Here is a 23,485-nt window from a genome sequence, read left to right as displayed (position 1 = left end):
ATTATTATTATGTATTTATATAGCACTGACATCTTCTGCAGCACTGTACAGAGTACATAGTCATGTCACTGACTGTCCTCAGAGAAACTAACAGTGTAATCCTACCATAGTCATTGTCTAATGTCCTACTTTATTAATATTATTTATGTATTTGTATAGCACTGACATCTTTCTAAAGCACATTACAGAGTACATAGTCATGTCACTGACTGTCCTCAGAGGAGCTCAGTCTATTCCCTACCATAGTCCTAGTCCTACCATGGCACTTTAGGCTTATGAACACAGAGTATTCAGAATTCTGGTGAATGTCACAGATTTGTCCAGCATTGTGGGGATTTTGCACAATGCTTCCATTTCCACCTGTGGACCTTTGCGCTGCTATTCTTCAGCACATGGCTGTTTCTAGCATACTCCTGTGTCAACATAAACTTGAGGAGAGGATGAGAAAGTGTTTTGTTGTTTGTACAGAAGTGTTCTGAATGTGCAGAGGTGACATTTGTGTCTTGTGTCTCCAGCTGCTGCGATCGGGTCCTGCAATCCAGAAACCGTCACAGAAGAGACCGCAGAGTCCTCCAGATGAGGTTGTCGGAGCTCAGCGATGCCCCAGCCTGCCCTCCTCCTCCGTGCCCTGCTTCTGCTCTTTCTACTGTGCCAGGTATCTGCAAAAAGGGTTTCATTTTGTTTAAACTCAGAACATTCTCTGTGTCCTAGAAGATGAGCAACAGCATAATAATTTTTTAAAGAAAAACATTTTTGTTACAGCTGATACAAATCCTGCAATAAATCTGCAGCGTGTCTACTTCCTGCTTTCATGGAAGCAGGCATAGGGTTAACATCCTGCATTTACAAATTAGCAGCTCTGCCATGGCAGCCAGCTGACACAGCTGAGAGATCATATTACAGTTGTGATTAGTCACAGATGAGGGGGTATTAGACAGGCTAAACACTCTAAATACATACAGGGTGCATTTCTCTGCTTTCCTTCTGTCTTGTGCAGGAGATCAGGTCCACTTTAAAACAAAAGGTATTTACAATAATTCAGCTGTAATGCCTGCTACACACCATGCAATTTCTCATCAGATGTATTTATTATTTATATAGCGCTGACATATTACGCAGCGCTGTACAGAGTATATTGTCTTGTCACTAACTGTCCCTCTGAGGAGCTCACAATCTAGTCCCTCCCATTGTCATATGTCTATGTATGTATCGTGTAGTGTATGTATCGTAGTCTAGGTCCAATTTTAGGGGGAAGCCAATTAACTTATCTGTATGTTTTTGGGATGTGCGAAGAAACCGGAGTGCCCGGAGGAAACCCACGCAGACACGGGGAGAACATACAAACTCCTTGCAGATAGTGCCCTGGCTGGGATTCAAACTGGGGACCCAGCGCTGCAAGGCAAGATCGCTAACCACTACACCACCGTGCTGCCCGCAGGTGGAATTAATAATTTCCATCAGGTCTGATCTGATTTCCAATCATTTTTTTCGAAATCGATCAGAAAAACTTTCGTAAATCAGATCGACCTGTCGGAAATTATCGATTTGATTTGGAATCTGACAGGAAATTGCATGGTGTGTACCAGCCGAAATCATTCTAAATCATTACAAGAGATGGGTGCATAAGACACGGGGAGTACAACAGAGGTGTGATATTTTATTACAAATGGTTCCGGAATGTTAGCAGGCCCCTGGCGCTGGGCCCGTTGATAACCTTTGCTCACTGACCCCCAGTCTCTCCCAGCCTTTCATTTATAAGACTAGAGGGAAGAATCTGCGCTCAGCAATGTGGACAGTCCATGCATGCTCACACGTCTGTCCCCCGGGTGTCCCCCGTTGATGGATTTGCCGGTTCTGTGTCCGGCGTAGTTTGGACGTCGTCCAGCCCTGCATAAGAGGGAATGACCACGAGAGCAGGTCACATCCTTTCACGCGGTCACATGTATTATCTAGAGAGGCAAATAAGCGTGACAGTTCACACACTGCAAGAATCGCTCGAACCAAGCAGGGATTACGTTACCATGGAAGCCTAGATTTATTATATCCTTCTGCTTTTCCTTGTTTGTTATCCGCTGTGTTTATTATTTGTGGACCGTCGTGTTCTTTGGTAGCTCTGTGCAGAGGGCAATACAGAGCGGGTAACATATATAGGAGAAACAAAGAGTTTACCGTCTAATAGACTTGTACACATACAGTCGTTTATGCATAGAAATGATTTATATCAAATGTTATGTTAGTAGTCTGTGGGATTTTCCTAGAATCCCATATTCTTATTTTTGTTTATTTAGTTAGCATTTAAAGGGAAGGTTCAAGCAAAATAAAAAAATGAGTTTCACTTACCTGGGGCTTCTACCAGCCCCCTGCAGCCATCCTGCGCCCTCGTAGCCACTCACTGCTGCTCCAGTCCCCCGCCGCCAGCTAGTTCTGCTTCTACCAGCCCCCTGCAGCCATCCTGCGCCTTCGTAGCCACTCACTGCTGCTCCAGTCCCCCGCCGCCAGCTAGTTCTGCTTCTACCAGCCCCCTGCAGCCATCCTGCGCCCTCGTAGCCACTCACTGCTGCTCCAGTCCCCCGCCGCCAGCTAGTTCTGCTTCTACCAGCCCCATGCAGCCATCCTGTGCCCTCGTAGTCACTCACTGCTGCTCCAGTCCCCCGCCGCCAGCTAGTTCTGCTTCTACCAGCCCCCTGCAGCCATCCTGCGCCTTCGTAGCCACTCACTGCTGCTCCAGTCCCCCGCCGCCAGCTAGTTCTGCTTCTACCAGCCCCCTGCAGCCATCCTGCGCCCTCGTAGCCACTCACTGCTGCTCCAGTCCCCCGCCGCCAGCTAGTTCTGCTTCTACCAGCCCCCTGCAGCCATCCTGCGCCCTCGTAGCCACTCACTGCTGCTCCAGTCCCCCGCCGCCAGCTAGTTCTGCTTCTACCAGCCCCATGCAGCCATCCTGTGCCCTCGTAGTCACTCACTGCTGCTCCAGTCCCCCGCCGCCAGCTAGTTCTGCTTCTACCAGCCCCCTGCAGCCATCCTGCGCCTTCGTAGCCACTCACTGCTGCTCCAGTCCACCGCTGGCAGCTTGCCGACCTCGGAGGTCAGGGTCGCATTGCGTACATTTTTACGCATTCCACTTTGTGCAGGAACATTAACACATACATTTTTACGCGTTACTGGTTCAATGCGTAAAAATGTACGCATTAACCACTAACGCGTAAAATGTATGTGTTAATGTTTCTGCACAAAGTGGAATGCGTAAAAATGTACGCAATGCAGCCCGCCGTCCTCCGAGGTCGACAAGCTGCCAGCGGGGGACTGGAGCAGTAGTGAGTGACTACGAGGGCGCAGGATGGCTGCAGGGGGCTGGTAGAAGCCCCAGGTAAGTGAAACCCATTTTTTTATTTTGCTTGAACCTTCCCTTTAAAGGGAACCTGAATAATATTTATTACCTTGAAAACAATACCAGTTGCCTGGCAGTCCTGCTGATCATTCTGGCATCAGTAGAGTCTGAATCGCACACGTAAAACAAGCATGCGGATAATCAGTCAGACTTCAGTCAGAAACCTCTGATCTGCATGCTTGTTCAGGGTTTATGGATGAAAGTATTAGAGACACAGGATCAGCAGGGCAGCCGGGGAATCTGCATTGTTTAAAGGGAAATAAATATGTAAGCTTCCATATCCCTCTGACTTAAAGTAAACCTACACTGGCCTCAATTCACGGAGCATTATCAAACGTTTATCAAACACTTTATCAAACGTTTGATAATTTACCTCATGGGTAAAATCTCATTTTGAATTCACTAAGGTGTTATAGATTTGTTGAACTTTTTATCGGTAAAACATTTGATAAATATATAACACCTTAGTGAATTTAAAATGAGATTTTACCCATGAGGTAAATTATCAAACGTTTGATAAAGTGTTTGATAAACGTTTGATAATGCTCCGTGAATTGAGGCCACTGTCGTAAATAAAGAGATTCACTTACTAGGGGCTTCTACCAGCCCCCCGCAGCCATCCTGGGCCCGCGCCGGTCCTCATCGATCCTCCATTCCCCCGCAGCCATCCTGAGCCCGCGCCGGTCCTCATCGATCCTCCATTCCCTCGCAGCCATCCTGCGCCCGCGCCGGTCCTCATCGATCCTCCATTCCCCCGCAGCCATCTTGCGCCCGCGCTGGTCCTCATCGATCCTCCATTCCCCTGCAGCCATCCTGCGCCCGCGCCGGTCCTCATCGATCCCCCTTTCCCCCGCCGCCCCCGCAGCCATCCTGCGCCCGCGCCGGTCCTCATCGATCCTCCGTTCCCCCACCGCCGCTTAGTTTTTATTTGCGCCTGCACGGCCCTGGTCAGATGCATCCCTCATATTTGTTCCCATCCGCAAGAGCGTTGTGCACATGCGGAGTAAGAGAAAAGTTCACTTTAAGGTTCCCTTTAAAATTAAAGTGTGCAGATTACTGTCATTGTGATCAGAGCGGAAGTGATGTATGGGAAGCATTGTGACGTAGTGGATATCGCTCACTCTTTGCATCGCTGTGTCTCATTTTTAACCCAGGCCAGGACACTGTAGGGTTAGATTGTGAGCTCCTCTGAGGACAGTCAGTGACATGACTGTATTCTGTAAAGTGCTGCAGAAGATGTCAGTGCTATATAAATACATAATAATATGGTAGGACATTACACTATGACTGTTAGTATCATATTGTGAGCTCCTCTGAGGACAGTCAGTGACATGACTATGTACTCTGTAAAGTGCTGCAGAAGATGTCGGAACTATAGAAATACATACTAATAATATGGTAGGACATTAGACTGTGACTATGGTAGGATTAGATTGTGAGCTCCTCTGAGGACAGTCAGTGACATTACTGTGTGCTCTGTAAAGTGCTGCAGAAGATGTCAGTGCTATATACATACATAGTAATAATATGGTAGGACATTAGACTATGGCTGTGGTAGGGATTGTGAGTGTGAGGATATTCAGAGACATGACTATGTACTCTGTAAAGAGTGTAAAGTGCTTTTAATACTTTTAAAACATTTTAGGAGCAATGGATAGAGCTGAATACTCGTTTTAAAAAGGTATAATTGTATTTTCTTTTTAAATAAGCTCCTGAGTTCTTTTACATTACTTAATTTGATAATAGGAATCTATTTATAAAGCACCAGCGTATTTGGCCGTGATGCAAGGATAGTTTGCACTGAACATATGCAGACTGATTATTATGTGCCCTCATCTCCCCCCAGTGCTGTACAGAGTCAGATCAGCCCTGAGCGGTGGAACTGGCATTTGACAGTTAATCTGTGACCTGTTTTGTTCAGTGAGAACATCTGGACCATCAGGCTGTTGCTCAGGAAGTAATGGTCATTACCTACAATGATTAGCCTCAGGTTAACATCACTTCTCTGTATGTCTGTGATCTGCTGCTCGGGTCTTTTTCTGTATTTTAATTTTTATCTCTGTGATCAGACCGCCTCTGCCCAGATCATGGACTACCTGATTGACAGATGGAGGAACTACGAGGTGGAATGCCTGGAGAAGATGAAGATTGCGCCCCCTCCTGCAGGTAATGACAGCTTTACATATGACCTTAAAGGGAATCATACCTGTTGGCAGTTTTAGGTTGATCAAAGGTGTGGGGGAATTGATTTGCAGTGGATTACCTGCTGGAATCTGTTGAAAATCTTAGTGCTGTGTGCAGTAGGAATCAATTCTGATCAGAGAGAGGAATCGATTGTTTTGTCATATTGAGTGGCAAAACAGTTGTTGTCATTTACTGCAGACAGTTAACGCTTTAAACCTATATACAGTATTCCATTATTAGATACAAAATAAGACTATGGGGTTCTAGGAAAATCTGATTTAGGATAAGGACGATACATGAAACTGTTTTACGTCATTAATTTTTCACTTCTGGTGTGCTTTAACATCTTACAAAGGTGAATGAGAGAATGTATGTCTCTGTTGTCACATATGTCAGTACAGGGAGAGCTCTGTTTAGACCAGGCAGGATGTTTAAAAATGGAATTCAAAGGAAACTAGACGAGGCCGGTATAAAAGATTTCTACACACCTGAGGCTTCCTCCAGCCCCCTCTGCACGGATCGCTCCCACTCCTCCGTCCTTAGCCTTCTCTATTGCTGGTATCAGGTCCCGTATCTTTGGCAAGTCTGCGCAAGTGCAGTGCGCTCTCTCCATCTCTATCCAGCGGAAAACAATACTACTCAGGCGCAGAACATCCAGCTGCCAGAAGGAGCGCACTGCACTTGCGCAGACTGGCTGAAGTTACGGGACCCGATACCAGCAATAGAGAAGGCTGAGGACGGCGGCGTGGGAGCGATCCGTGCGCATGGGGCTGGAGGAAGCCCCAGGTATGTATAAAACTTTTATACCGGCCTCGTCTCTGGTACACTTTAAATTGTATATGAAATGGTTTTAAAATATTAAAAATAAACATACCTCCAGGTAGTTATAGTAACAGGCTTCCAAAATGACTTTTTGTGTTTCTCATTTTCCACATTGGCCTCCATCCCATTTTGAAAGGAGAAAGTTAGGTCTTGCCCCGGAAACTGAACACTGCTCCTCCCATCCCTGCACACGTTCCTCAAGTGAGAGTGGGGGGGTGGAGCCACTGTCATTAACTGGGCGGGGACGGGAGGTCCTGCCTTGTCAGATTGGCAGTCTCAAATCATGCTATTATCCAATGAGAGAGTCCCCAGACTGCCTGTAGTGCTCCCTGCAGGACCTCAGAAGATGACTGGGCGCAGGAACACCTAGAGGGACGCTGGGCAGGAAGCAGGAAATTTGGGCGCTTGCTATCGGCAGAAGTTTGGGCGCCATCATAGTTGCCCAATGAAATAGTGATATTAAGGTTAAATTTGGGCGCCTGATTACAGTATCGTAACTAGAAATCACTAAGCCCCCCAGCGAAAGTTTGGATGGGGCCCCTCCCACCAAACTAAACCCCACTCTCTCTTGCTTTCTGCACAGGTAAACAGAGAACGAATGTTATTCAATTGGCTATTGCACACTTGAATGTGTTTTCCCCATGCAGATAAAAACAGCAGTGAAGCACTGGGAGTATTTTCTCTATCAATTACATTAGCTTCCGTAATAAAACATGCATGTTTTCACACATACAGACACATGTGATATACAGAAAACCTACAGACGAGTGTGCTCCCAGCCTCAGCTTATTACACTCAGTCTGTCCATCTATGATGGAGCAGAACTGGCTCTGCAGACTCCTCCAGCATCACCAAAGCACTTGGGGAGCGGTAGAAAGGCTGAGGGTGGAGCAGCGGTGTACACAAGAACCTGCTGCACACTGAACAGGGACTGTCTAGAAAACTTTGTATGATTCTTTATCAGTGGCTAAGCAGATGCATTCTTTAGAATAATTGTGTAGAGAGCAGAAAGCTTTTTCTCTCCGTGTCCTTAGTTGTCAGTCTCTCAGGACAGGGAAAAGAAACTTCTCCCCCCCCCATGGGGCCCCCTGTGGCTTCTGGGCCCCCCTGTGGCTGCATCCCTTGCAGGGTCTATTGTTACGCCCCTAGCCTGATAAACAGCTGGAGCTGGGCCAGCATCCAATGCTTAGCGGGTTTCACTGGCGCCCACATTATCACTCAATGCTGCGATTTCAGTGGTTAGGGCTAGGCATCAGGAAGGGTGATCAGGGGGGGGGGGGGTGATAAGGGTTAGGCGCCAGGAAGGGTATTTGAGGGGCGGGGTGGTGGTGGTTAGGCTTCATGAAGAGTGTTTGTGTGAAGCGGGGGTTGGGATTCGGGGTTTGGCGTCAGTGTGTTAGGGGGTTGGGTGGTTAGGGTTGGCCGTTGAGGGGAGGGTTCTGTGTGAGAGTAGTGTTAGATTTAGTTGTAGTAAAATGTTGGTATTTAATACTGATATTTTAATAGTAGAAGAGGATCGGTACATTTATTAATATTCTGTCTGCCTCCCTGGGTGCCCAAATTCCCAGGTGCCCTCTTATTACGTATGCCGCTGGGCATGCCTTCCGTCCTTAGCTGTAGAGCTGTACTCTGTTATGCCCTCAGTTTTTTGTTTTATATTTCACCTATCAGCTTTTAGAGTTTAGTCGTTTTAGGCTGGTGATGCCAACATCAGTCTTGTGCTGTTTGATGGACGTTCTCACACTTTTCTTCATTGCCTTCTGTTGGCAGGGCTGGTGTGTAACAGAACGTTTGATAAATTCTCCTGCTGGCCGGACGCTCAGCCCAATACGACAGTCAATGTCTCCTGCCCGTCATATCTGCCCTGGCACAATAAAGGTAAGCCATCTGTTCAGTGCTGAAGACACATTGTAATCAGGAGAGTATGGAATATTCTATGTACTCTCTGTTCATTGCTTGCGCCATCTTCAGCACCTGCTGCTGCCTGTGAGATCACATTTCTTCCCGCCACAGACCGATCCACAGAAGGTCATGACCCTCTTCTACCTCTTCCAACAAAGTAAGCGAGGCTGACCACATTCAGCTATGCACTGGAGGTTTCCAAGTGCTTTAGCAGTGAGGTGTTCCTGGTAGTCGGCAGTTGGTTCAAGGAACAACGGCTTGGGAAGTGGTGACAACAAGGTCATGGGCATGACATCTGAAAAAGGAGTTGGGTTATTTGGGTGCTGGGTAATGCCAATAGGACAGTATCGGTATTGTTATTGATATCCCATTGACTTTCCTAACATGTACAGTCCTGTCCAAAAGTTTTGAGACTGTCAAAAGTATTGGAAATTAGAAAAGTTGGTGCTTTAGTTTTTATAATCGCAATTTGCATATTTGATTGTTCCATGTGGAACGCAGCGTGACCAAGCGTCCTGTCGGCCGTCGCCGACCTTTTCACACCCTGGGCACCCACCAGATCACCGCCACCTCAATCAGTATGTATGACATATATCTACTTGTACACTGATGTTCACCCTATTGCATGGATTTGATCTGGATGATTAAAAGGCAAGATTTGTTTAGAGGACATTGGTGCACGCCTCTGCTTCTTTATGTATGTGATTGGGTTAGAATGGCAGACTTGACATGTAAAAAGGAGGGTGATGCTTGAAATCATTGATCTTTCATTGTTAACCATGGTGACCACCAAAGAAATGCATGCAGCCATCATTGTGTTGCATAAAACTGGCTTCACAGGCAAGGATATTGTGGCTACTAAGATTGCACCTAAATCAGCAATTTATAGGATCATCAAGAACTTCAAGGAAAGCGGTTCAATTGTTAAGAAGGCTTCAGGGCATCCAAGAAAGTCCAGCAAGCGCCAGGATCAAGGGGGCGTAGCAATGGGGATAGCAGCCATAGCGTTGCTATGGGGCCCTGCGGCAGCCCTACATCACAGGGGGCCCGCAGCTGAGAGAACTTTTTTTTCGTTTATTTATTTTTTTATGCTGCTGGCCGGGCCCCCCTCCCTCACCTCAATGGCCCACCCCCTTCCTCACCTGGGTTCCCCCCTCCTTTTATCAGCGGTGGGAGGTGCGGCATATACAGGAAGCTCCGGCGGGGTAATCAGCCTCTAGAGGTTCAGCTGCCTCCGGGCTACGCTGTCTCCTCTGTATTGCTGCTCGCACCGCTTCCTGGTTTATTGCGAGCAGCAATACAGAGGAGACACCATAGCCCGAGAGGCAGCTGAACCTCTAGCAGCTGATTACCCCGCCGGAGCTTCCTGTATATGCCGCCCTCTCGCCGCTGATGGAAGGAGGGGGGACCCCAGGTGAGGCAGGGGGGATAGGAGTCGGGCCCCTACCCTGCCACCCAACTACCTATCTGCCTACCCTACCACCCAGCTACCTATATGCCTACCCTGCCACCCAGCTGCCCACCTGGCTACCTATCTGCCTACCCTGCCACCCAGCTACCTACCTGCCCACCCAGCTACCTACCTTCCCACCCGGCTATCTAACTTCCCACCCGGCTACCTAACTGCCCACCCTTCTACCTAACTTCCCACCCAGCTACCTAACTGCCCACCTGCCTACCTATCTGCCTACCCTCCCACCCAGCTACCTAACTGCCTACCCAGTGCAGTGCCTGCACCGCAAATAGTGTGCCAGCCTGCCCAACCACCCTCCCTAAAGGTAATTAATGTTAGCCCACAATAGACCTAACTACATATACTGCTTTTTGTGGGGAAACAATCTGATTGCAATTTGTGGGGAAATTTGACGACAATCTGGTTGCATTTTGTTGGGAAATCTGCCACCAATCTGGTTGCATTTTGTTGGGAAATCTGCCGCCAATCTGGTTGCATATTGTGTGGAAATCTGCCGACAATCTGGTTGCATATTGTAGGGAAATTTGCCGACAATCTGGTTGCATTTTGTGGGGAAATTTGGCGACAATTTGCCTTAAGGAATACGGTTTGCAGCCTGTGAGTGATTTCTTTTCTTTTTTTCTTACCCCTGCTATTCTTTTAAGAGCTTTTTTTTCTCAGGCATCTTTTTGTGCTTAAATAGAATTCCCTTTTTGCACTGAAGCTGTCATGTGAATAATCTGCTTCTCCTGTTGTCTCATTCAGGTACCAGCTGACTAATGCCTGGTACATATCATGCAATTCCCCATCAGATAGACTGGTTGCATTGATTATTTCTGACAAGTCCGATCTGATTTCCGATCGCTTTTCTGATTGATTTTGTATAGAAGCGATCAGAAAAACGATCTGAAAAACAATTGAAAATCAGATTGGACCTGTTGGAATCAATCGATTCGATCTGTCTATCTGATAGGAAATTGTATGGTTGTGTACCTGGCATAAGAGATAATTGCCTCAATTCACTAAGATCATGCTGGAGATAAGGTAAGAGAAAACTTACCTCCACACAGTAAGAGAGTTATCTAATCTTTACATTCCATAAAGAGAACCCGAGGTGGGGATCTTAGAACGAAATCTATACACAGAGGCTGGGTCTGGCTATAGTGCCCAGCCTCTGTTGCTAGTTGAATCCCCCCTAAGTCCCCCCTGCGCTCTGCTCTCCCCCCATAAATTACAGCCGCGCTGGCGACACGCAGCGGGCTATGTTTATCTCCCTAGTGTCACTCACGCCGCTCCCCCCCCCCGCCTCCTGCAGAGCGCCGGTCCCCGCCCGCGTCCCTTCCCTCCAATCAGGGGGAGTGGCGTGAGGGACATTAGGGAGGTAAACATTGCCTGAGAGCGCGGCTGTAATTTATGGGGGAGAGCAGAGCGCAGGGGGCACTTAGGGGGGATTCAACTAGCAACAGAGGCTGGGCACTATAGCCAGACCCAGCCTCTGTGTATAGATTTCGTTCTAAGATCCCCACCTCGGGTTCTCTTTAAGTTACCTCCTCTGGAGTTATTTTAAGGATTGAAGAGTTAACTTTAGAGATCTTAACTTAAAGACAGGAGAGTTAACTTACGTTAGCCTGAGGTAAAATGTTTCCTGAATACTACATGCCTCGTCACCATGGTGACCACTCTAGAAACGTTATTAAAGACAGGAGATAAGCTTAGTGAATTGAGGCCATTGTTTGAACATTTTGAAAAGAAAGTAATTACAAATGTTAGTTGTATTTTGCCTAAAGCGCACCTGAAGTGAAAGGGATATAGAAACTGCCATATTTATTTCCTTTTAAACAATCCCAGTTGCCTGGCTGTCCTGCTGATCCTTTGCCTCTAAAGCTTTTAGCTGTAGCCCCTGAACAAGCATGTAGCAGATCAGATGTTTCTGACTGAAGTCTGACTGGATTAGCCGCATGCTTGTTTCAGGTGTGTGATCCAGACACTACTGCAGCCAATGAGATCAGCAGGACTGACAGACAACTGGTATCTCTTAAGAGGAAATACACGTGTCAGTCTTCATATCCCCTCACAGTTCAGGTGTCCTTTAACCACCCTGGCGTTCTATTAAATGCGCCAGGGTGGCTGCACAGCACTATTTAAATTTTTTTTTTTTTTTAAATCGTGTAGCTAGCCTAGCGCTAGCTACATGATGGCCGCTGTGCAGCGGCATCCCCCTACCCTCTTCGATCGCCTCCGGCAATCAGAGCAAGCAGGAACTCCTGTTCAGAATGGGATTTCCTGCTTGCCTTCCCCCATCACCATGGTGACAATCGGGATGATGTCATGGCGTCGGAGGGAGTCCTGATCCACCCCTTAGCGATGCCTGGCACTGATTGGCCAGGCTGCGCACGGGGTCTCGGGGGGTTAGGCCTGTTACGCGGTGGGTAGCGGCGTTCGGTACAAACACGCAGCTAGCAAAGTGCTAGCTGCGTGTTTGAAAAAAAAATTGTGCAAAGCCTGAGAAATCCAGCGCGGCGGTCATGGACGAGCTGAGCTCGTCCATACCGCTGAGCTGGTTAAACCAATGACGTGGTCGCTACCTTTTTTCACCTCTCTTAATGGTTCCTCGATTAAAAGGGACATCTTTGGGCTAGGAGCACCCTAGACAGAATCGCTAGCGTTGTGGAAAACTCATGTATTTTTGTCCATAATGAAAGTGTATGGGCCACAAAAACAAACAAACCAACAAACACATATCTGCATTTTACAATGTGCTTTTTCTAAACGCACAACTTGCTGTAAATGGGCTCTTTTCCACTGGCTGCAATCCGCTTTAAAGGGAACCTGAAGCGAGACATTTATGGAGGCTGCCATATTTTATTTCCTTTTAAATATTACAAGGTCCCCGGCAGCCCTGCAGGTCTATTTGGCTGCAGTAGTGTCTGAATCAGACACTGTGACACGGCTGTCCCCTCCATAGGCTGGGGAGTGACCGGCTGTCATAGGCTGAAGCGGATGACAGCTGATCATGCTGATTGGTTGGCGGGAGGAGGGAGGGAGCAGGGCAAAAAAAAAGCCACAAATTTATTTAAAAAATAAAGAGATAAATATTTATTTAAAAAAAACAACAAAGATCGGGGGGGGGGGCGCTATCAGACTCCACCTACAGAGAGAAAAGGGGGGGAATCACTTGTGTGCTGAGTTGTCTTGGCCTTAAAGCTGCAGTGGCCTATTCAGCAAAAAAAATGGCCTGGTCTTTAACAACAACAACAACAAATAACATTTGTAAAGCGCTTTTCTCCCGTGGGACTCAAAGCGCATAAGCATGGCTCCGACCATCGTGGTACAGGGGAAGAATTTTATAAATCTGGAAAAGCCAGGCTAAACAGGTGGCTTTTCAGTCTGGATTTGAATAGCTCCAGGGATGGTGCTGTCTTTACTGGGTGTGGTAGGGAGTTCCAAAGAGTAGGGGCAGCATGACAGAAGGCTCTGTCTCCAGATTTTTTGAGGTGCACTCTGGGAGTGACCAAGTTTATAGAACTTGCTGATCTGAGGTTGTGAGAGGTGTGGTGCAGCTTCAGCAAGTCCTTCATGTATCCAGGGCCCAGATTGTGCAGGGATTTGAATGTCAGCAGTCCAATCTTGAAGAGTATTCTCCATTCTACTGGTAGCCAGTGCAGTGAGCGAAGGATCGGTGTAATGTGACAGTGGCGAGGCTGGTTTGTTAGCAATCTGGCAGCAGCATTCTGCACTAATTGCAGGCGACGCAGGTCTTTTTTGGGGAGGCCAGCATAAAGGGCATTGCAGTAGTCCAGCCGTGATGTGATGAAGGCGTGGACTAGGGTTTGAAGATCCTCTGGGGGAATCAGATGTTTAATCTTTGCAATGTTCTTCAGATGAAAGAAGGAAGATTTAACTACAGATGAAATTTGGTTTCTGAAACTCAATTCCCCATCGATTAGTACGCCAAGGCTGCGCACAAGGTTGGAGCTGTTTATGTCTGAATTCCCAATCCTGATTGGTGTTGCTTTAGGATAGAGCTGTTTTGATGGCGAGCACTGGCTTTGGACAAACAGGACCTCAGTTTTGTCAGCATTCAGTTTTAACCAGTTATCATTCATCCATGCCTGAAGCTCAGCTAAGCAAGAGTTTATTTTTGGGGTAGGGTCTGTTCCACCAGGTTTGAAGGACAGGTATAGCTGTGTGTCATCGGCGTAGCAGTGGTACGTCAGGCCATGTCGTTGGATAAGTGTACCGAGTGGCAACATGTAGATTGCAAACAGCAGAGGGGATAGGATTGATCCTTGTGGCACTCCGAATTGTAGAGGTGCAGGTTTGGACATTATAGGTCCTAGGGATACTCTCTGTGTTCTGTCAGTCAGGAATGATCTGAACCACTGAAGGACTGATCCACTGATGCCACAGTACTCCTGCAGTCTGTTAAGCAGGATTTCATGGTCAACTGTATCAAAAGCAGCTGAGAGATCCAACAGGATTAGGATGGAGCATTCCCCTCTGTCCCTTGCCATGAGCAGATCGTTGCAGACTTGGATGAGGGCTGTTTCACAGCTGTGGTGTTTCTTAAAGCCAGATTGTAGAGGGTCCAGGATGTTGTTTACTGACAGCCTGGTTTCAAGTTGCAGATAGACAGCCTTTTCAATAACTTTACCTAAGAAGGGGAGGTTGGAGACAGGTCTGTAGCTGCTCATAGCATCTGGATCCATGGAAGGTTTTTTGAGAAGGGGCTTGATGATTCCTTCTTTTAGAGAGGTAGGAAACCTCCCTGCTTGCAGAGAGCAATTTACTATTTTGTGAAATGCTGGACCAAGCAGGTCAGGGCATTTCAGCATATGTTTAGTTGGCCCAGGGTCCAGGTCGCAGGTTGTCTGGCGGAGACGACAGAGGGTGTCTGAGATCTCTTCCTCGCTAATACTTTTGAAATCAGTCCAGGGTGTTAGGTTGTTTTTGCAGCTATTTCCATTAGTTGCATGAGTCTTGGGTGCTGTGGACTGAATGAGAGACCGAATAGAAGATACTTTGTCAGCAAAGTAGCAGGCAAATTTCTCACATAGCTCCTTTGAGGGAGTTATAGTGGGTTTTAGACAGGATGGATTACATAGTCTATCAACTGTGCGGAATAGTTGGGCTGGTCTGTTGGCGGCCTTTGCGATCTCCTGTGATAGGTAGGAGGATTTTTTCTTGGTGATCGCATTTTGGTAGCTTTCCCGGTGAGAGACAAGGGTGTGTTTATCTTTTGAATTCTGAGATTTTCGCCACTTCCTTTCTAGTCTGCGCACTTCTTTCTTTAGGTCCTTTAGTGAGCTGTCAAACCACCGTGCATGGTGAAGTGGTGTAGATCGTTTGATGCGAACTGGAGCGAGGGCGTCATAGGCAGATGACACTGCATGGTTGTAAATCAGGACCATGGAGTCTGGGTCTGCGCAATGATTGGTTAATGCGTCGAAGTTGAGGATATTCTGAACGTGCTGGGGTGAGACATCTTTCAGTGAACGGTATTTTATGAGTTCTTTCCCTCTGTGTTTTATCGCTGGTGCTGTCAGAGAGAAGTGGATGGTGTGGTGGTCTGACCATACCACTGGGTTTATATCCATGTGTGATATTAAAAGTCCGGAATGAAATATAAGATCCAGGGTGTGCCCTTTCGTATGGGTGGGGAGGTTGATAGCCTGAGAGAAACCCAGTTCATTCATTATGAGAAGTAGTTCACTTCCTAGCTGGGAGTCGTGATCATCCACCCATGCATTGAAGTCTCCCAGGATGATCCATCTAGGGTGTTCCACTGTTACGCAGGATAAGAGTTCAGATATTTCCTTAAGAAAGGCTGGACCATTTTTTGGGGGGCGGTATATGAGCAATATGTTGATGTTTACTTCTGCTGACAGTTGAGCTGCAATACATTCAAAGGTTTCAGTGGGGCCTATGGGCAGGGGCCTTATGTTCAAGGAGGATCTGAAGCATATGGCAACCCCCCCACCCTTGCCGACTTGTCTCTCACAGTGCAAGATTGAATAATTGGCCGGCACGGTTGCTTCAAGAGTTGGGCCTGCATGCTTCCCAAGCCAGGTCTCTGTCAAAAAGGTCAAATCAGAGAGCTCTATTAGGTCTTTAGGGAGGTTTAGCACTGTAGTAGTCCTCAAGTGGTTAAAAGGAAGTAAATATGGCAGCTTTCATATCCATCCCACTTCAGGTGTCCTTTAAACAGCGGATCACAGCCATTTTGCTGATCACAAGAATTTTCCACTAGCGTGCTCAATTTTTTTTTTTTTTTCCCCAAACGCAATCGCCAGCTTATGAGATTCTCGGCACGATCGCGTTTTGTTCGCGATGGTTGCACAGTGCAAACGCAGCAAGTGCATATTGAGGCTTGCATAGTCACAGTGCAGCATGATTGCACTAGCAATCTCGCTTAGTAGTGGAAAAGGGCCCTAATTCTTAAAAACGCATGTAATGTATTTCAATGGAGGCGCAAAGGACTGGATTTGTACATGCTTTTGATGTGGTGTTTTTTTTCCCCCCATAAAATATGATACTGTATTTTACTCCTGGAAACGACTGAAAGTGCAAAACACCAACCCACCAAAAATACATGAAAAAGGCAAAACGCATAGAAAAATGTACCCAGAAAAGTAGAAGCGCAAAATGCAGAGAATGCAGGCTGCCTAGCGAGCTCCCAGCCTGAGAAAGCGCTGTATCCTGGTGTGCAATAACAAGCTTGTCCCTTCTCAGTGCAGCATGGCCTCGTGTACAAGTACTGCGGCCCCGATGGGCAATGGGCGGTCACGGAGAACGGCCACCCCCTGCGAGACGCCCGGGAGTGCCAGCTGGACCCGGCAGAAATGGAAGATCAGGTAGCAAGAAATGTGTGTGTTTTTATAGAATTTATCTCGTTTTGTCTTATTTAATTGCACCATTTTTCGAGTCTTTAGCTGATGTCAGACTGAAAGGACCCCAGTAGAGCTGGCTGCTGCACTGCCTGAGCTCATTGCATTCTCACCCTGCTCATAGCCTTCCATATGTATCTGACAGGCGGGCACCAATGTGACAGTTATCAATGCAACAAGCTCAGGCAGCTGATTGGGACACCTCCCTACATGAGAGTGCCTCAACTTTCCACCTAGTTTCACTCTATTAAAGGGGAACTGAAGTAAGAGGTATATGGAGGCTGCCATATTTATTTCCTTTTAATCAATACCAGTTGCCTGGCAGCCCTGCTGGTCTATTTCTCTGCAGTAGTATCTGAATAACACCAGAAACAAGCATGCAGCTAGTCTAGTCAGATCTGCTGCATGCTTGTTCAGGGGCTATGGCTAATCGTATTAGAGGCAGAGGATCAGCAGGGCTGCCAGGCAACTGGTATTGATTAAAAGGAAATAAATATGGCAGCCTCCGTATACCTCTTACTTCAGTTCCCCTTTAAGAACAACCTGGGCAGTTGTGTAACTACAATGCATGGTCTGTAAAGTTTAAACTCTACCTTTTTGCAGGCCTGGAATCTGTGCTCTCTAGAGTTCAGATTGCCCAAAACTTCCCATCCTCGCCCAAGAGTCATTGGGTGCATAGAGCAGGAGCTCTTGTTGCTTATTTTTACCACCTTGTTTAATCTGATCGGCAGGAGGTTTTGACACGCCCAACTTAATCAACAGGAAGTGCATTTGCTTGGACCAGTTCTGAAACCGCATACAATTTGCATAAAATTTGCATGCAAAAGGATTAGCATCTCATCGACCATGTCTACTTTCTACTTCTCCCCAGCAGGCCATTTTGGTGCCCCAAGCCAAGCAATTTTTGTCCCTCTAAATGGATCACGGCTTAATTAGAAAATGAACAGCACCCGCCATATCATTATTATACTATTCAGGCCTGCTTTGTCGTGCCAATTAGTAGTGCCCATTTAGGCATTAACCCCTTGCGCTGCGGCGCTTTCTGATGAACTGCCGCACCCACCGGTCAGGCCGCTCTCTCATCGCCACAAGCCCCTCTCTCTGCTGTCGCTATGACAGCGGAGCTCTATACGCCAGTCAGGAGTAGATTTTATTGGCTCCTGAGCCTGTTCATCAATGTAAGCCAATGTGATTGGCTCACAGTGATCACAGGGTCAGAAGCCAATGAAAGCGGCTCCTGATCAGCTGACAGAGCTCTGCCGTCATAGCGACAGCAGGGCGAGTGAGCTGCAGCGAGAATCTACGTCCTGTCAGAGCCGCACAGCCACCAGCAGGACATAGATTTCAGCTAGTGCGGTCCGGAAAAGGTTAACCCCTTTCTAGACACAAACATAGGAGAGGGCAAAGCAACCTTCCCTTGACTTATTATCAAAAAATCGAATTATGGAGCTGAATAAATTCGCAACAAAATCTTTATTGACCAACAACCACTGGTTAAAAACAATTAAAACAAAGATGAGACTTGGCCTCTTAGGCTCCAACTATCCCTAATACCAATTATATAAATAAGCACTGTAAATATAATATGTGCCTCCTATTGGGCCAATCAATATGGTGTCACGCCATGAGTTTTTGCAGGCATGCAAACCAATGTGCACACGTGCAAGCTTGTAAGCTGTTGGTGTGGCACTGGTCCAATAGAGCAAATTAATTAAATCCATTAGTCAAATAGACCTGAATCTCAAACTGATAATGATTCTCATTGACTCAAATGAATCTGGTATTGCACCACAAGTATCGCAGACACACCTATCCATATGCATGTACGCCACATGGGAAATGGTGCAATACTTAGTCAATGGAACCAAAATGATATCAATTAGAGTTGAAATGCATCTACCCCTTGCATCATTCTAAATGTGTAAACAGCTCTGTGGTGCCCCTTCAGGCAGTAGTTACCCCAGGCATCTGCCTGGTATGCTTATGCCAAAAAACAGCCCCGGTCCACAGACGAGAGAAACCGCACAGATATGAAGCTGGCAGCGCCTCCCTCTGGCCTTGCCTAAACTGGTATCGGACCGGTGAAGAGAGGACCTTCCTGCCGCCATCTGGGCATCAAATCTTCAGAATACATAAGGGTTTCAGCTTGGCCATACTGAACGCCACATCCTATTCTATCTGTGACCGGAGGTGCGATTTACATGCCAGCCTCTAGGGCCTTTGTCCTATTGACTTTCAGGGCACTTGAGATAAGGCGACAGTTACTGTTTATATCCTCCATGTAATGCGGAAGAGATTTGTATAAGCATTACGTAGTCCTGGCGGGGCCAGTGACCTCATTCGCCCGTATGGGACTCTCGGAAGCAGTGATTCTGGTGCTGGACTGGCACGGCTCTGCCGCCATTGTATACTGATGAGGTGTCCGTCTCCTGCGAGTCATTGTTTTCCTGTCTGGCAGTTCCTGATGGGTGTTGGGGCCTCGTGCCAGTGACATTCCTCAGCCTTTTCCCACCCGCGGGTCACAGGTTGGGTCCTCGCTGTGCCAGAGATCTGCTTCCTGCTACTGTCGCTGCAGGAGAGTCTGTTATACACTGCGGAGTCCTGGGCGTCTGCTTCACTGATTACACATCACATACAGCTATCCCACTGCTGGCACATGTCACATTGTGACAGGTACTCTTATTTAATGACGAACTAAAGAGGAACTTTAAAGGGAACCTTAACTGGGAAGGATATGGATTTTACCTTTCAAAATAATACCAGTTGCCCGACTCCCCTGCTGATCCTGTGTCTCTAATACTTTTAGCCACAGCCCCTGAACAAGCATGCAGATCAGGTGCTCTGACTGAAGTCTGACTGGATTAGCTGCATGCTTGTTTCAGGTGTGTGATTCAGCCACTACTGCAGCCATATAGATCAGCAGGACTGCCAAGCAACTGGTATTGTTTAAAAGGAAACATCCATATCCCTCTCCATTTAGGTTCCCTTTAACCAAGGACTGAACTTCATTCCAATCAGTAGCTGATACCCCCTTTATCACGAGAAATCTTTACCTTTGATCAGGGGGTCTGTATGGCTGATCTTGTGGTGAAACCCCTCCCACAGTGTGATGTCATGACCATGGTCCTGACACTTTGCTTTCTGTAAACTATGGATAATCAAAGAAAAGCAAATACTTCTGAGTTTATGCAAATGTATGTACATTTTTATGGCAATATATGCAGCTGGAAATTGGACCAATTGAGTCCCACCCAGGTTTACATTGATTGGTCCAACTTCAAGCTGCATATATTTGCATAAACATTTACATAAATTTGCATTAACTCAGAAGTATTTGCATCTCTTAGATCATTCCTACTGTGAACCTTGTTGCATTGTGGGAAATAGCAGCTTTTTCCTGCTGCCAAGCAAGCAGTATCTCCCTCTGTGCATAGAACTCTCAGTAACCGAACATTCTGTACAGGTCACCTGGCAGAACTAAAGATGTCACCACCAATGATACATTTCAGAATGTAAATCAGGGAGAGGAAAGATTTTACAATGGGCAAACACTGACTAATCTATAAATCAATATTGTATACAGTAAGCAATTTTATTCAATGTTATTTTCACTACAGGTGTTCTTAAAGAGACACTGAAGCGAAAAAAAATATTATGATTTGCTATAGAAAAAAAAAAGTATCTTGGGATGTGTACGCCTTTCTAGTCACATCGGTTATTATAATTTATATCTGAATACGTTTTTTTTCCTTGCTTATAATGATCATTGGAGATTATAGAGCGGGCTATGATGCACTGTGAGGGCTGACACCGTTCTACCATAGCCAGCATTAAAGAGGAACTCTAGTGAAAACAATGTGGTAGTGTTTCATTTTACAATAATTATGTATAAATGATTTAGTCAGTGTTTGCCCATTGTAAAATCTTTCCTCTCCCTGATTTACATTCTGACATTCATGACATGGTGACATTTTTACTGCTGGCAGGTGATGTCACTGGAAGGAGATGCTTGTTTTTTTTTGGCATTTGGAAACAGCTGTTATTTCCCACAAAGCAACAAAACTCCCACAGTGATGTCAGTACCTCAGTGCTATGAGGCGCTGACATCACACTGTGGGAGGGCTTTCACTACAATATCAGCAAAACAGAGCCCCCTGGTGATCAGTTTGAGAAAAGGAATAGATTTCTCATGGGAAAGGGGGTATCAGCTACTGATTGGGATGAAGTTCAGTTCTTGGTTACGGTTTCTCTTTAACGTGAACCAGAGGTGACCATTGTGTACAAAAGTGCAGCCTTTCCCTAAGAAGAGGGAAGCCTCTGGAATCAGGGACATAATTACATGGAAGCAGCCGCTGCAACCTCTCTTCACTCCCTCAATATAGGGGTCCGTTCTTCACATCATATGTTTTGTGGCTACACTGGTTATAGGTTTGAAGGTTATGATTGTTTTATGTCCCTTGCAAGACGGGCCCCCAGGCTGTGAGGGTCACCACCAGGGGCAGACAAGGGAAAAGTGGGAAACCTTGTGGGGCCCTATTAAAGTTTGATGCACACACCCTTTTTGCAATACTATAAAAGTTTTTGCTGGGGGTCCCTGTGATTTGTAGTTATCCCCTGCTCTGGATTCTTTCAAGGTTTCCCACGCTATCTTTTGGTCCCCCAGGGCTGGATTTACAACTCAGAGGCCTGTAGGCACAGGCGTTCTGGTGCCCTAAACTCCACCCCTGAACATAGGCCACACCCCCAAGTAAAAATATTTTGAACTCTAATTCCTGCCTTATGTCACTAACTCGCCTTAGAATCTTACGCTCTAATCACTGTCTAATTTCATCCTTAGTGACATGAGACCAAGGATAAGGGTGTAAGTGCCTGAGCTCAGTTATATGAGGCACGGATTAGATTGTAAGCTCCTGAGGTCAGTGATCTGAGGAGGAGGGGCCGCCTCTCCCACATAAGGCGCCTGTAGGCCGTGCCTTATGAAAAATCCGGCCCTGGTCCCCCCATTGCCAAGCGTCGATCCCTGAAGATGACCAACAAGTGCTTGTCGGTAGGAAAATCAGACCGCACTCTTCTTCAGGTAAGAGAGAGTATGGCCGCATCTGCTCAGTAAGCCGGAGCCACTTGTGCAAGTGCGGCTCCATGCTACGGCACGGCTGTGCTCCTTCGGGTGCAGCATGGCCATGCTCATACCAGAAGAGGAGCGCAGGCCTGATGTTAAGGAGGGTCCCGGCAAGCGGCTGCAGGAGCGGGGAGGACTCGGGAAACCTCTATAGGATCCAGAGGCTTCATTCCTTTTAAGGTATGTATTGACTTTTTGACCTGAGCTTCGACTCTGGTTCACCAATTAGGGCTACAGTAGCTCTTATGTGAGCATGGGCCAGGCAGCCTAGGATTGCTCCCCATACATATCAGTCAGCATTGGGTGCCCATGACCATGTGACAGATTCACGGGTTAACGCATTGAGATGAATGCTGCCATTCATCTCTTCTCAGTGCAGGGCATCTTCAATCCCGGCGTTTAACAATGAGGATAAACGCCAGCAACCAGCCGTCTGAACCAGAACGTAAGCCTCGTACACCTGTACAAGAACTGTTGCCCATCAGGGTCATGACTTGATATCTCTTTTGCTATGGAGGAGGGAAGAGGTCAAGGCAAGTAGGCAAACAAATGCACTTGACCGAGATGATCCACCATGCAGATCGCTAAGACACACCGAAAGGTACACATGCTGTATACTCAGCATAGGTGGCCAAGAACCATCTAGCATGGTGTGGCTTTAAACCTCTTTTCATATGTACTAACCACTGCGTACACAGGGCCGGATTTGTACTCTTTACCACCCAAGGCCACTGTCACCAGCCGCCCCCCTTCAGTATACGCAGTGAGATGACCACTTCCTCCAGTATAGGTAGCCACATGACCCCTCCCCCTTCCCTCTGGTATAGGTAGCCTGATATCCCCTCCCACCAGTGTAGGTAGCCAGATGACCCCTCCTTCTGTTCAATCCAGTATAGGTAGCCAGATGACTCCCTTAATCCCTCCTTTTCCCACCAACACCCCCCTTTCAGTATAGGTATCCAGCATCCATCAGTGTCACTCATTTCTCCTCTCATCTCCAGTGCAGAAGCTTCCTCTTCCTTTCCGTCTCCAATGCTGCTCAAGTCCATAGCCATAGACAATGCAAACGTGCACAGAGAACAGTACTGCGGTCAGGCGCTCGCCTGATCTCCATGCATTGCAGCATTTACATGCTTGCAAATGCTGCACCAGTTTAGCCTGCTTTGGTGCCCTAGCTCCTGTGGTGCCCTAGGCCATGGCCTAGGTGGCCTTGCCCTAAATCCGGCCCTGTGCGTACTGGAACACCCCACCAGACCTGAAGTTTTGTAGATTTTGATAAGGGCCAAACCGTGGTGACTAGACACAGGATCAGAGTCCCCCCTACACTCATTTGTCCTGCCTCACTTTCCGTCTCCTCTTATTTCTTCTGTTAGCTGTCACTGTAAGAAGATAATTAAAGCGGTCTAGCTCACTTTTCGGTGGTTTTAATGTCGCCGCTGATCAGCGTATACCTGCCGACCAATATACAGCTAGGGAAGCGTATCCTTATCCATTAGTTGGAAATCAAGGATTGCTAATCCCAAATTTATTCTCAGACATCAATGGAAATCTAGGGAATGAAAAGGTTTAAAGAGGAACTCCAGTGAAAATAATGTAATGAAAAAAAGTGTGACATCTTTACTGCTGGCAACTGTTATTTCCCACAATGCAACAAGGCTTCCACAGTGTGATGTCAGCACCCTGGTCATGACATCACACTGTGGGAGGGGTTTTACCTCAATATCAGCCATACA

The 23,485-nt window shown here is 47.0% G+C and overlaps 1 protein-coding gene across 6 annotated transcripts in view; it reads left to right on the top strand.

The window, feature by feature from the left end:
* GCGR (glucagon receptor) overlaps window positions 1-23,485 on the top strand; it is a 197,060-nt gene that overhangs the window by 127,326 nt on the left and 46,249 nt on the right. For 4 of the 6 annotated variants that reach the window (XM_068263211.1, XM_068263210.1, XM_068263209.1 and 1 more), the window contains 4 exons: window positions 516-655; window positions 5,455-5,551; window positions 8,162-8,269; window positions 16,479-16,612. In XM_068263211.1, coding sequence (XP_068119312.1) covers window positions 599-655; window positions 5,455-5,551; window positions 8,162-8,269; window positions 16,479-16,612 — 396 coding nt within the window. In that variant the 5' untranslated portion in view covers window positions 516-598. Of the gene's footprint in view, window positions 1-515; window positions 656-5,454; window positions 5,552-8,161; window positions 8,270-16,478; window positions 16,613-23,485 lie in introns of those variants that run through there. The other 2 variants (XM_068263213.1, XM_068263214.1) reach the window with 2 other exon arrangements.

Source organism: Hyperolius riggenbachi, chromosome 12, assembly GCF_040937935.1.
Source record: "Hyperolius riggenbachi isolate aHypRig1 chromosome 12, aHypRig1.pri, whole genome shotgun sequence".
Classification (NCBI taxonomy): domain Eukaryota; kingdom Metazoa; phylum Chordata; class Amphibia; order Anura; family Hyperoliidae; genus Hyperolius; species Hyperolius riggenbachi.
Note: the sequence above shows the minus strand (reverse complement) of the source record. Positions and strands in the feature narration are given on the sequence as shown.